The sequence below is a fragment of the Brachyhypopomus gauderio genome, chromosome 17, assembly GCF_052324685.1.
Source record: "Brachyhypopomus gauderio isolate BG-103 chromosome 17, BGAUD_0.2, whole genome shotgun sequence".
Taxonomy (NCBI): domain Eukaryota; kingdom Metazoa; phylum Chordata; class Actinopteri; order Gymnotiformes; family Hypopomidae; genus Brachyhypopomus; species Brachyhypopomus gauderio.
The window spans coordinates 6,961,409-6,976,027 of record NC_135227.1 but is presented as its reverse complement, the minus strand read 5'-3'; the positions used below and the strand labels follow the sequence as shown (position 1 = coordinate 6,976,027).

At 40.9% G+C, this 14,619-nt stretch overlaps 1 protein-coding gene and 1 long non-coding RNA gene across 3 annotated transcripts; one reads left to right on the top strand and one right to left on the bottom strand.

Annotated features, from left to right (window-relative positions):
• The first annotated feature begins 392 nt into the window (after nucleotides 1–392).
• LOC143480096 (uncharacterized) lies at nucleotides 393–9,012 on the top strand. 2 transcript variants are annotated; one of them, XR_013121774.1, is made up of 6 exons: nucleotides 393–537; nucleotides 1,621–1,705; nucleotides 2,199–2,253; nucleotides 2,510–2,549; nucleotides 2,825–6,981; nucleotides 7,296–9,012. It is a non-coding gene; the product is annotated as an uncharacterized LOC143480096 (long non-coding RNA). The 2 variants fall into 2 exon arrangements; XR_013121773.1 differs by lacking the exon at nucleotides 7,296–9,012 and having other exon boundaries at nucleotides 1,621–1,708; nucleotides 2,825–3,144.
• On the bottom strand, nucleotides 2,883–13,267 carry LOC143480093 (uncharacterized). Its single transcript, XM_076977574.1, has 5 exons — nucleotides 13,062–13,267; nucleotides 6,097–6,178; nucleotides 5,140–5,744; nucleotides 4,801–4,927; nucleotides 2,883–4,696 (listed from the first exon to the last, which is right to left on the bottom strand). Exons 1-5 carry the CDS (start codon nucleotides 13,125–13,127, stop codon nucleotides 4,530–4,532), a joined length of 1,047 nt encoding a protein of 348 aa, XP_076833689.1. The 5' UTR covers nucleotides 13,128–13,267; the 3' UTR covers nucleotides 2,883–4,529.
• Nucleotides 13,268–14,619: the final 1,352 nt, after the last annotated feature.

Here is a 14,619-nt window from a genome sequence, read left to right as displayed (position 1 = left end):
AAAGTGAATTAACTAAACACAATAAAACATGTCAAGTGAGAGAATCTATCCGCGAATGATCGATATTTGTCTAAAGGTATCTGAATAATAATAATTTCATTATGTTTTGGTTATGTAAACATTGTTAGAAACTTTAAACAGAAAGAACTGTATAAATTTCATTATGTTTTGGTTATGTAAACATTGTTAGAAACTTTAAACAGAAAGAACTGTATAATGTTGCTCGTATGGGCAGTTCTGAAATTATTATGCCATTTATTTCTTACCGGAAAAGCCAAATGTCGTGGGAGAGTGAGGGGGAGAGAGAGAGAGAGAGAGAGAGAGAGAGAGAGAGAGAGAGAGAGAGAGAGAGAGAGAGAGAGAGAGAGAGAGAGAGAGATGTTTTCTGTACATGTGGTAGCATGCAGTCAGGGAGTGCCAAGACATCTGAGTCACTCAGTGGAGAATTACTCATTCAAACATGACGCTGCACATTGGGTCCCTTACAGCGGACAGACTTAGGAACCGAAGCACTGCGAGACAGCTTCCAGCATGAATGTAGGTTTCTGATTAAATAGAAGAGAACTGCTATGAGGCAATGTATGCTCTTTATTGCATTAATTCACGGATTTGATTAGTAACGAACCTTTTAACTTGCTGCTATAAAACTGCTCAGTTGGAAAACAAATTAAAGAATTGCTGCATATAAACATTTCGGCATTTCTGCATGTGTGTCTACAGTTATCGTGCAAAGATAACTTTTGCCGAGAATAAGGGATAAGCTAACAAATGGTTGTTTGCTTCGTGATCTCTCGGTTGCAAAGTATCGCACCATTATTTCACCAAGCACGAACTGGGTCAGCGTTTAAAAAACAGCTATCACAATTCACCCAGTGGTGTGAGAAATAGCTGGGGGAACGGGAAGGAGGCTGGCAACCCACCGGCAAAAACACAGTCCTCACATCATTCTGAACTACCGTAGGCCTATATCGTTTAAAACATATAACAATACATATAATAATACACACTGATTTTTTTAAGGAACTGATTGTTTTAAGGATGAACGACAGTTCTATAGTAGTACTTTGTTTTTTACTTTTATATGTGGTTTGGCCCAAAGCCTACCAACCCCAAACTTTAAGCCTCGGTGCGCAATAGTTATTAAAACTAGGTTATTAAAACACGACCAATTGGGAATAAACGACAGACAGGGAACGTTAGGCTGTAGCCTACTTAGTCACATGAATTATATGGGATCCTGCTTATATCCACGTCTGTGTATGCTGCAGACATTTTGTGTCGGGTAGGTCGAAAAGTTAGCTAATTATGTATGAGAATTTGTTGTTTTAAAAAATGGTGGGTTATCCAATTCCCAAGACTGCTCTAGGTTAGCCACCAAAGTAGGCCACTTGGTCTTAATGTTTGCAGAGACCGTATAAACTTGTTAGGACGGGTTTATCTTCAACCATTAGTCATTTATGTCAAGCTTCAGGAAAGCAAATATAGAGAATAACATAACAGTAAGGGTTTGACATTAGCTACCAGCCACCGTGGATAACTGACAAGTTCACACACATTTTTATTCAGATTTCACAATCTCTCCCTCCTGTTTACCCCGCGAGGGGCCCGGTTTTCCCTCAGATATCTCCACCATTTCTGCGGGGTGTCGCCACTGGCCAGTGACTGAACTGGGAGGACTTCCACACTGCCATACGCCTCCCCCAAGGTTGTAAGTAGCTAAACATGAATGTTGCTGCATTTTTTCTGTCAGTGTCGTATACTTGTTTTAGGTCGCTTAGTGTCTCTCTTAGTTTAGTTATAGTAATATAGTGTAGCAGGCATTCGAGTGTACTCGTTTTCTATTCTTTAGAATTACTTGTTTTTAAAAAGAAATGAAATTACAAGAAAGTTGGAATAACACCTAGTAGATGTGATAGATTTTCTACACTGGCAACCTCAATCATTCTTTTAATTTCAAAACTCAAAATTGATATAGGCTAGACATAAAATCTTACTTTGTCTTCATAGAATTTTAATGAGTTCCAGTGGTTTTTCTATGGTAATAACTTACTAATTATGTATATCATAACATATGAACCTCTGACAATGCTGTCCCTGACTGATCTTTACCATGACCTTTGTCTCCAACTTTGCTCTCTTCACTTTCATCACATTTAATAACCATCATCTTTTGCTTTCACTCTCTTCACTACCCTCAGGGCCCGTCACTCAGCCTGATCACATTATAGGAGGAGTGTGATCAGGAATTGTTAGGTAATTACACTCCCTCAGGCTTGCTAAGGACATGGAAATTTCAGTTGGAAAGTTAGATCCCCTAATGGTACATTAGTTAGTTTTAACAAACTACAGCTGAAATTACTAAAGTTAGCAAACATATTTACATGAATATATATTTAAAAGGGATCCTTATCATCTACTTAGGATTTTTTGTTATAGATTTAAAAAAAAACTTTGGCTTTAGGTTTATAAACATTTCAAAAATATTTTTCCTTTCTGTCATAACTGACAGGTTTGTTGCTGCTGGACTGTTTTCTACATAATCTCTGATGGTAATGCTACAATATTCTTGCTATTAATGTAATAACTGTTTAGAAGATTTTAAATGTTAGTATAACCCTATTATGCAACTATCCCCCCACGCCCCCCTCCAAAAATCAAACACACCAACAGTGAAATGAAATATTCATCCTTGCACTCAACTAAAGTAGATGGCTTAGTAACTAGGTAACGTAGGTAACCATGCAGTTGGAAACCACCTCACTATGATTCAACGAGAACAAAAAGATCTGAGTTACAACACTCTTCTCATGTTTTCTTCTCTCAGCAAAGGCGACTTGGCCTTCCCACTCGACTGAAAACACAAACCTGAAGTTACATGGTGGTGAAACAGAACGACCCTTTATTAAACATAGAAAACAACTGTGCATAATAAATAGAGATATTCATACAAATGACAATCTGGTCCGATTTTCTTTTGCACAGCAGCAAAACAAGAACGGCGGGCAGGCAGCCTGCTCCTTGTGCCTGAATGGCCATGCAGCCATGGCACAGAGGGAGTTCTGATGGCCTTGCTGATGCAGGCGTTTGCAACTTTTTTCTCCACAATTCAAGTGGTAGCGCTTATGTGAAGATTGGATTAAAGCACCCAGAGTCAAAACACTTCTCCGTTTGTAAAACCATTAACATAAAGGGAAGGAAGAAAAACTGCATATCGTATGGCATCAGTGGTTGAGGGGCACACAAGGAGGGAGACAGCTGCAAGACTGGCACTGGGCTCTATCCACAGAAGCAGACATTTCTACGGTACATGAGGAATTAGCATTCGCACAAAAGTACACAATTTTATTGTAAAATCCACATCCTTTTTTTCTTATTTAATGACATTTGTATCATACAGCATCATACACCACGTTCTTTTAACAGTGAACATTTTAAGAGAGAAAAACAAAAAAACAAAATGGCCGAACATTGATATTCTCCACAAAGCCCTTTCCAGGCAAACAGTCCTTTGATACAAGGAATTGCTGCAAAAAGACAAATTAGTAATAAAAACAAACAAACCAACAAAAAAAAAAAAAAACTCAGCATATACATAATTACACAAATAGGTCTATTAAAAACTGACCTATTCATATACAGTAGCCATCAGCTACCTCAGTAAGGCTTCTGAACTGTATATCTGGACCTCTGGCATCCAATACTGTGTCAAGGAACGGGAGTAACAAAAACTTGACCTCCATCATCATTTATCAGAAATGAGATTCTGTTCAGTACAGTGTGTCTGGAGACGATTCAGGAGACATTTATAAACCTAGCACTGAGACATACAGCAGCAGGACACCTCCTGACAGATGATCTTCAGAGTTTCAGCAAAGAAATAGTGGGGACAGGGACGGGACATCTTCTCCACCTCTGTAATAGAGGCAGGATGTACAGAACCCCCAAAAAATAAAAAATATATCTGAATGCCCAGACCATGAAACGAAATAAATGTGACCCAAGCAAGACTGTAATGTTTGCATGTGAAAAAAAGTGCACAGCATGTTCTGTCCCTATGGCAACTATCTGTTACCAAGGCAACAAACAGTCTGAGTTAGGTGAGGTGCTGAAAAGCACCTGCACTTCCTACCGCACACGGTGTGGACCGCTGCTCTGCTCCCTGGTGGGGGAATTAAGGCACAGTGGAACAAGAACCCAGTTCACAATCGCTGGGGTTTCTCCAACGTTGGCAGAGAGCAGAATACCAGACGGTCTCCAGAGTTCCTCACTCATGGGGCGAAGAGGGGGCACTTAAAAACAGTCTCAATCCACAGTGTAAAAGGAAAAAAGTAAAAAAATAAAAAGAGAGAAAGAGAAATACATATAAACAAAAGTGAACCTTCAAGCACTTTGAAACAAATCCAATCTGCACTGCACATCCAGCGTGGACATAAAACAAAGTGTCACCGGGTGAATAGAATCTGGTGAGTGAGGAGATTTTAAAGTGGCAGTCAAGCATTGAAGGCGAGTGACAGTGTGTCCAAGAGTCTTCATGCCAAGAACTCCTCCTGCCTCTGTGGTTTACAGTAGCCGCCGTTGGGGTGTTTGTGCTCGTCTAATGCATAGCTCCCCTCGTCCTTCTTCTTCATGCGGTACACCATGAGGGCCACGAGCATCACCGCAAAGGCCAGACCCACCACGCCACCTGCAACCACACCTGGAAACACGGGACACCATTTTAAAAAGCCACCTATTCAATGATCTCATCCATCAGTGAAATTGAGCTTTATTAATGGACATTGAAATAAAGTGGTAACAGACCTGCAAGGACCTCCTTCTTCTCCAGTAAACTCTCATTTTTGGATGAATCGCTCATAGCCGACTCGGACGGGGGATGTCCTGATTTTGTTTTAGGACCCTCATTCTCAAAGCCAAAGTCTGCATCATTCTATCCAGAGGAAAGGAACAGCATGATGTGTAATAGCATGTGAACATTAACATTTTATTTTATGCGCCATCCTATATTTTTTGTTAAGGATATTGGGGCATAATGGCATTATATTCATTTGAAATAAGCAAGTTTTCCATAGGACACATGAATGGACCTTAATCTGTATGCATTTTAGCTTGGTGTTGACGAAGACAAGAATGCATTCTTACCTTTGAGTTCTCAAACCCAACTTTCTCTGGAATCACATTTTCCTCAGTAAAATAGCCTTCCGTGGTAGCCTGAACAGTTGTGGTCTCAGGACCATCACCAGAAGCTTCACTGTCAGATGGTTCACCGGCGTCTGTTGTGGTTAAAGGCAAGGCCGTGGTCTCCACTTCGGGGGCTTCAAATAACTGGTCAGCATCTTTAGATGAAACACTAGTCTTCTCAACCGGTGTTACTGATTTTGTAGTTTCTTCTTCAGTGTCCTCAGTTATACTTATGCTTGTCTCTCGTTCTGTAATGCTTTGGTAGGGCGTAGTAGCTGGGGTAATTCTAGTCTCTTCGTTGTGGGCTGTTGAGGTTTCAGCAACAAATATTTCCTTCGCTGTGACAGCTGTCTTTCCAGAGGTCGGAGATGGAGATGGCGTGTTGGGCATGGTGGTGTGCAGTGGTGGAGCCTTGGTGATGGGATGTGATGTTTGAGCCTTGGATACAAGCAAGGGTTGAACCTGTGTGGTGGTATGGTGTGGAAGCCTCACAGAGGCATCTGTGGCCCAGGCCATCTTTGTAGTGTTAGCACTGGCTTGGGTTGTCATCTCAAAGTCTTCGAGGTCTACAAAACCCAAACATGAAAGGATCATGAGTTAAACTGAAACACACATACTAACACACAAGAAAAGCCATCTCCATTATATACGAAACAAGGAAATGTTTTTCCTGCTATTTTGCAATATTTAAGTGCCTAATTTCAAAGGATACACTGGACTAAACCTGCATCTAATAATCTTTGCTTTTGAAACTCATTCTTATCATTTTTCCAATTCCTTTTCCTCATTAGAAGTAATCCTTTGGGTTTGGCAACTGCAGGCTATGGAAAAAGTGTGCAATTAACCTACTGTGGTAATGTATAATGAGGCACAGTGATAAGTGAGCATACAAACATACAGATAAAGGTGGCAGCATACCATAGTCTCCTGAGCCAGAGCCTGAGAACTCCTCAATGTCTCCTGATAATTCTTCATCCTCAGGCACAAAAGCAGAGTTTTGCTGTGAGAGAACAAGGGAGAAGGTTTGAGAGCGAGCATTAACTTTCAGTAGCATGCTCAGTACGTTTCAGTAGTCAGATTCAACTGTGGCACCAAATTCAGTTTAATTTCAGGTATGTTCAGTTCAGTTTATTGGGATGCGTTTCCAGGCTGTTTTATTTTTTCTTTTTTAAGAAATAGTCATCAGCAGCCATGGAACGCTACAGAACATGACCCCCATTACCCCAATCAATCATGTGACCTTTTGCCCATGACAATCTGGTCTTTGCAGCTCCAAGAGGGGTGTGCTACCCTTCACCACCACACAAGTGACGATTCTACATGTGAGAACATAATATATATCTGCTATTGGAACTATTAAACTTTATGCAAGGTTTAAAACAACCTTGGGGAAAAAGGACCAAACATGTACAAAGGAGAGACTGCCTCCCAATCCCCTGTTTATCCTGCCCACAGTCCTTTGGCCCTCTGGTCGTGTAGCTTTGACATATTGCCCTGTGACCCCGAGTTCTCTTCCAGAATAAGTGGACTCAGTGGAGCCGGCCTTCCTAAAGCGGTCTGCCAGCAGTTGTTCAACTCAAATATCTTTACACTGCATTTACATTTCAAGGGTCCTTCAAACAAATGCAAGTTGTAAAGGACACAGCTTTTCTTGATCAACCTAAATAAAACCCCAGAAATGGTTCAACCTGAAGAAATGGTGGGACAGCAGGCTTCACTTTACTTGATATTGAACGGAGTTAAATGCACGTTTTCCCATTACATAATTCCTAAACTACTCTCCATGATGACAGCAAATATCAGGTTAGTGACATTTTGAAACAATATGATTAAAAAAACATGCATCAGTGACTAGCGTCTCAAAGCGTTGTTACAATCCTCTGCCGTACACAGCAAGCTTCAGAAAGCCTCGCTGGCCTCAGTGGCACGGCACAGTATCACTTTTCACAATGTTTCAGCTCAACAGCCAATCACAATGGAGCCCAGTGTGGCTGTGTGGTATCAGATTACAACTGGAAAAATGCTTACAGCTTTAGGTACCTTGGCTAACCAACAGGACAAAAAAGAAAACGCACAAAAAAAAGGCATAAAGGTCACAAAGCTCCTCTTTTTTCCAGGTCCTGAGGCTACCATTCGACATTCAAGTTCAAGTTTCAAGTAAAGTAGACTTTGGTCAGCAAAGTCCTGCAGTCCAGACCTCACTGTTGTGGAGATCACCCGTGCTGTGGGAAGTACAATTAACTGAAAAGGCAGATCATGTAAGGGATTTTGGCATCTTCGGGCCATTCATTGCAGTGTGGCCACCTATGATTATCCCAGCACAGCACCAGTCATTCCATCCTGACCAGAGGATCGGGAGTCAAAGGCCTCTTTGTGTTTTCTTTACACTGTATTTTCAGAAAGCCAGTGTGGTGTCTGCAAGTACATAGCACACTGTAGCACTGAGAAACACAGAAGTACCTGAGTGCATTCATTTGCACTCACAAGGTTTTGAATTACAGTGAAGGCAAAAGGACCCCCTTACCACCATCAATCTGTCTTTTACAAGATAATGAAACAGCTCGATTCATCTCTAGATTTTCATTTAAACTCTTATCTGGCATTCAGTGCAAACCATTCACCTAAGCAAAATGTATTCCCACGCCATGATTAACAGCACAATGGCAAAAGTGTGGACACTCGACACCTCTGCGCGTGACACTACAGTAAATGACTGTGCTAATTCACATGTTTACTGGGGTAGCAAGGGGCTGCCAGAAGAGGTATGGCCCCATATAAATAGCTCAACGTACGTTAAAGCCCCTTCCCTGGACACTCTCACACGTGCGAGATATCCCGCCTCTTCACTGACAGAAACCCCCCTCCCCCGGGGTTAGGATGGGTGCTGCCCAAGGAAGCAGACAATTCACTCACACACTGCCAGGCAGATACAATTCACACACACTACCCATTTCCTGAGACCCCTTTAGACAGCAGAGGCTTAATGTTTAGCAGTTTCCCTAAACTAAACCCAGTGAACAGTGAGCTAGAACACATGTGGACGCCGACCAGCGATAAAGCTGTTGCGGAGTAGCCGTCTGAAGTTTAACGACACACGTTGGCATTCCACAAGATAAGGGGCATCCACCCCCCCCCCCCCCCCCCCCCCATTTCCTTCCCTTACACAGTCAAGGTCATGGGTGCAGATGTGAAGGGCTCAACACACATCTCAATATCTCAAAGGAACATGTACTTTTGATATTCCATCAATGAAGGAGTTCAATGCACTCTCCTTTTGTCAATCAGGGAATTTAAGTGAGTCATTATGTTCTGACAGAAACAAAGTGTGACTCAAGCAGCATCTGGAAGCCTTCAGCCAATGAGTCAAACAGGAAAACGCTGTCTTTCTCTGCTCAGGATGCTTAGCACCACTTTAATCCTCACTCTTTTAGCACTTTCCCACCACATTGTGTTTCTTATTAAGAACAGTTGTGGATATTACCTGGTTTTTTTTTTTATATCAGCTCCATCAAGGTTCCCAATTCCAAAAGCTGAAAACACAGCATTATACTGAGTGGTCAGACGGAAGGGTAAAGCCTTCTGTAACATGGCTGTGTTTATTAAGGGAACTACACAACCAAGAACAAAAAAGTACTTATCTGGTCGTATTGATGAATGGTCGTATTGTAATTGTTTTATGTTTATTTGTAAAGCTTTACGCTAGTTAGGCCTACTTTGTTCATAGGCAACACCGCCACTTACATTATGTAACATTATGTGACCCGGATAAGCAGATGAAAATGGATGGATGGATTTGTGAATAACCTCTCTTCCAATGTCATCATTAAATCAAACACAAAATTCCTGTGGTCATCAAGATCTTTAAAGGTATCTTCATTCAAAGTATAGCTCACTTCCAAATATACAAAGCTAGCTATGTAGCCACCAAAACAGCAATTTGTCTTGCAAGCAAACATGGTCTTCTCTTTTCTTTAGCTTTCTGTATTCTGTACAATGATGCATCCAGATTCTTGTCAAACCTATCTGTTCAATCACACAATAGTTCACACCAAATTCCAACACTTCTCCTCAATGCTTCTACCACTCAGTAGGTGTAATCATGCACCAACGGTGATGTCACATGCATATCCTCCATTGTGGGGGAAATATAACCGCAGCGAAAAAACCTGGTACAGAGTACAACTGGCAGCATACGGTGGGAAAGCATCACATTACTATGACAGTGCCGTATATAAAACTGTATGCAATAGCAAATTAGCATCAGTGTAGTGTCTGATGTGCACCCACTCTCATAGGCCCAGTCATAGCAATAAGATGTTTTACCACCACATGCTCTCTGCTTGACCTCAGCCAGCTCGACTCTACTCTGCGCCATGTGCTTCGTTTTGCAGTGCACAATAGCAAATCAGCAGTGTAATTTAAACAGAGCTTGACCCTTTCAGTTATTCATACACACTCTCACAGCCAAGCAGGTTTCATTTACACTGTCAGTCAATGCAAAACATATGGACAGATCTCGAGAGTTTAAAATCCTCGCCCCCGGGTGCCCTTTCTTCACTCTCTCCTCATTACTACCAGAGCCCCTCTGGCTCAAAGACTGTACTGGCTGATCCACACACCACCCCCTCTGGAATGTGGCCTTATCCAGGAGGAATAAGGCTATATTGGGCATGCAGACAAGAGGCTTTCAACACCTGCACAGGTTTAGCCCATGCAGCAGGACATCCAGGAAAGAAAGAGCCCAAATTAACAATAATAACTAATCAAAAAGAGACAGGGGAGCAGATATAACTTTTCAACTGTAAATAAGCATAAACTAAGAACACAGACTGGGTGACAATTTACCACCAGAAAAGCCTGCAAGTGGACTTTAAACAAGCTACAGATGGGCTAGTGAATACATGTGAAAGGTCTGAGATTGATACTTAATACACACAAAACAGTGTGACATCACAGCTACGCTAAAATGTTAAAACATTCATATATCCCCAAGTCTGCCAATATCTCATCATAGCCGCCCATCTCTGATTAGTATCAATTATTTAGGTAGTTGATGTCACTGATGATCTAACATGAAAGGTGAAGAGAAGTGGAAAAAAACAACAATAACAGCTTGACGTAAGGGACACCTGTAATTGGCCGTGTAATCATAGTTCACTGGCTCTGAGAACTGATGAACATTGCCAGTAAAACACCAAGCGGGGTGTGGTGAGTCCACCAATGATGAACTGAACTTAAAGACAACTCTGCATTCAGCCACCATGCTCTGATCATAATGCACACTTTGGGTCATGTGACCAACAAGCTGAGACACATCAATGACTCGCAACCTCTGCTGGGAGTTTCCCAACATCACAAATGGGACATCACGTAGACCAGTCCTTAATTAAAGAACAAACGATGTGTAAGGTGTGCAGAATAGGATAAAATGAATCAGAAGAATAAATACAAGGTCAGAGTGGTCACAGTTTGATACAATAAAGTTTGACAATCAATTGCCTGAAGCCCCTAAACACCTTCTCAGGCTTATCAGATTACCCCTAAGCACACTCGCATGGCCCAGCTTCATGGTAGTTAGCATTTTGTACAATTCACAGTGACAGATAAATACTGCAGAGCCCAAAGTGTCTAATTTTTCTACAGCAGAATGCAAACACTGACATTTCACAACAAAACTGTCAGAAGCAGACATTAATGTTCACTTCTTCAAACTAGCATTTATTGTTTTTTTCCTGAACATGCAAAAAAAAAAAAAAAAAAAAAAAAAAAAAAAAACTATTGTTACGTTAGGCGGCCTTGTGTTAATATATAATGTACTATGATTTATAATCAGAAGTAAACTAAATTACAGATATGATAAAGGTAATGCCCTATGCCCACTGGTAAATTCAGTAGAAAAAAAAACTCTTTAAAAAAAGATAGGCCTAACTGATGTTGTGACAATAAACTGGAAAGTATAAAACAGTGCTGTTGATTAACCGACATTCAGGACTGCTCCAGAGATTGTTATTGAAATGAATCAAAGTGAAATTACAACAGGTAAACATTCTAGGGTGGAGATTTCATTGGGAAACGTCCTTCAACAAATACAGGGATATTTCTGCAGTCAAATATGGGCGTGATATATTTCTTTTCAAACAGAGTCACCAAAGGCATGTCTAAGATCGGCATTAACAATTTCCTCTGTGCTTACAGCAAACTTCTCAGTCACAGGCTCTGTGAGTCAAGATGACACAGCCATGTGAACAAGCCTGTAGTCAAAGCAATTAGTCTGTTATGACAGTAACCACAAAATCTCTTCAGCACATAGCCAGATTTTCAATCACTGAGAGTATATCTGGCATGACCAGAGTGGGGACATGCTTTTCTTAAAGCTTTTCAGAAGATATGAGCAATTCAAAACTGGTATTTTCAGTTTACAAACCTCCTAGCTCTATTTTTGATGCAATTGTGTAAAACACAAGTTAGTTTAGGACTGGATAGTTCAAGCTGTTGTGGGACTGATGGGAGAAACATTAGTTGAAACCCCAGTGGCAGGACCAAGCTCCATTTAGAACAACTAGGGGAGGCTCTAACCTCTCATACGTCTCAGTGAGCCATAATAAAAATTTTATTTTCAGACAGGCCAAGTGTTCACAAGATCCAACCAAGCCTAGACTGAAAGCACAAGAAAACCAAATCTGCTCACAGGCTATGACAGACAAGAGGAACTAATGGCCTTTAATAATGGAGTATTGGGTATGTCGAACTTACCTCTGTGTACATGTTAACTGGGAGAGCAGATTGCTGTTAAAATGCCCGGCGTGGGGCTACTGTACATTATAGGAGACTCACTGATCTCACTTCAGGAAACCGTATGTAAAACAGGAGGTGAATGCTAGTTCCTGTTTTTTGTCAAGTCACCCCCCCCCCCCCCCCCCATACCTTTTCATCTGGACAAACATTAAATTATATAATACAGAGGAAGAGAGATGTGTGCAACAAAATAAAGCCAACAGCCATGACTCTGCTATATACTACAGAAATCTGAATAAGACCTTCTTGAATTACAAAAGAAACCAATCCAAATGGAATGTTTATAAATAAATAGTCCTTGATTTCCCCTACATCCATGGTAGGAAACTATATAAAAGTTATTTGTTTAAATCTCAGAGTAGTCATCACAAACAAGCAAAAAAGTCTGCTCATGCATTACATCTTACCAGTAAGAGAAGAGGCAGCTTTGTAGTCTAGAATAGAGACTGAAAGTACGACCATCAATAAATGCCCACAAGGCATTCAGACTTTCCACTTCAGCATTCCTCAGTAAGAAGTCATGGGTTAACAGTAGCTAGCAAGGTGAGAGATGTTCCTCCTCTTTATCAGACAAGGACAGTGGTCTGGACATGAGTTACTCTCGTAAAAAACTCAAATAAAACTCAACGTTTTCACAAGAATCCAATCAAAATCTGAACATATGGGCCTGCTGATAACAGACAGTCTGGAGATTATTACCCTTGTGTGCCTTTCCGCACCCTCATACCTGGTAGACTAAGCAAGTTCGTATCATTTCTTTTGGTTCAAAGAGGTCAGAATGCCTCATGTTTCGTCTGTGACAAAAAATGACCGGCTTTAAAATGTCCGAACCGGACTGCGGATGTTCTCGCGTAGTTTATATTTTAAGAAAAGCGTTTTTCCCTTTCCTGATAAAAATGTAAAACAATCCCAGTAGCGCTTTACACGACTTGTCTAAAACCCATAAAGTTGCCTCGTTATATCTGTGCAGCAGTCATTCTAACGAAAAAGAAAACACAAGAGCTCTATGAAATATAACGAAAGCCTGATCAGTGATAAAGAAATTCTGATGAAAGTCAAGTCACTTTTATAACTGCCTTCAAACTTACCGACTGAGCTACAGGTATCCACAAGCCGAGGCAAACAAGAAACACGGTTTCGGGACGAATCCTCATTTTCAAACAGCAGTAACCAACAGTGTGTTTTCTGGTTAGTTCACGGTTCTATCAACATCGGCTGTATATCCCAACAGGCTCCCCAGCGCTCTAAAATGTATCAAAAACCGCCAGTAATGGCTAATAAGGTTTGACTTTGTGAAGCTACGCTGGAGTCTCCGCCCTCCTCGGCGGTTGGACCAAGGTGAGTCGAGGCACCGCCCACAGACCAAATTTGGTTCTTTCCTCCGACACGGCGACAACGATTGTGACGTGTTACGCAACGGGGTATGCGAATAGAATATTTACGTAAATGTATCCAATTAGAAGAAAAAGCGCGCAAACCACAATGAGATGATTTTTTTATGGGAAGAATGAAGTACTTGCTTATAATGACTTCCTTGTTAATGTGCCGGAAGATGAGCAGATGTTTGTCTAAGTATCAATTTCCAAACTTTCAAATATCCCTGCTCTGTAAATATGCAAGCTGTGTTATAAGAACATTGAACACTATTTTTCTAATTGTCAGTAACTTGCTACTATATCAATATGGAGCGAACTAACTTTGGTGGAGAGGACGCGTTTGGAGTACACGTGTTGTCTGACGTGTCTGCGTGCAGCGTGAACCACCGACCAGGTAGCTGTAGTAATTCGTAATTCAAGCCTGGTATATTTTAGGAATCTGCCAACCAGTGCTCGTGTGAGATCTTAAGTGGAGTTATTCAGAGAGGTTGTGGCATGTGACACATCCTAGTCCTCTGTGAACAGCCAAATGATCTGGCCACTGTGGTTATTTCCATGGATTAGAAACACTACGCTTATCAAAGTCTTATCAAAGCATATTTTCCTTGCTTTGTCCATAATGTAAAACACATTTAACTATACAAAATTGAATGTAGAAAAAGGCATAGAGCAAAAAAATAAATAAATAACTTTTTTAAAAAATACTAAAAGACTAGAATTGCTTTATTGTGTTTGGAGCATAAATATTTTTGGGGAATAACCCTGCATTTAAACAGAAACATTAAGCTGTCTGCCAGAGTGTGTGGTGGTTACAATAACTGGTAAAGAGGAGCTGGCTTTTTTTTATTAATGTTACAGGATAGAGACTCTGACAACAAGGCCATAATGTTAACCATGCTTTTCATGGGACATGAAGGTATAGGTGGTTTAGTGAATATATCTGCTGTGCAAAAGCAATTAAAAAATTCGATTAAACAACCAAAGTTTCTTTGATGGAGTTTAAGTCCAAGTCTAGATTACAACTGCAGTGGTTAAGCTCCAGTCTGGACTCATCTCTATATTTTGCAGTTCTTGGTACCACAGTATCAGAAGCTCTCAACCAATAGCAGTGAGACTACAATGCTAAGCCTTGTCATTTAGCCTACCACTGGATTGGTTCTAGTAGTCAAGGACTGTAGCTTTCTTTTGAAAAGTCAACTTTTTCAAAAATGTTCTTGGCTTGAGAAGCGCATACAGTAGTCACCCAGCCACTTAAATTCATGACTGAGAT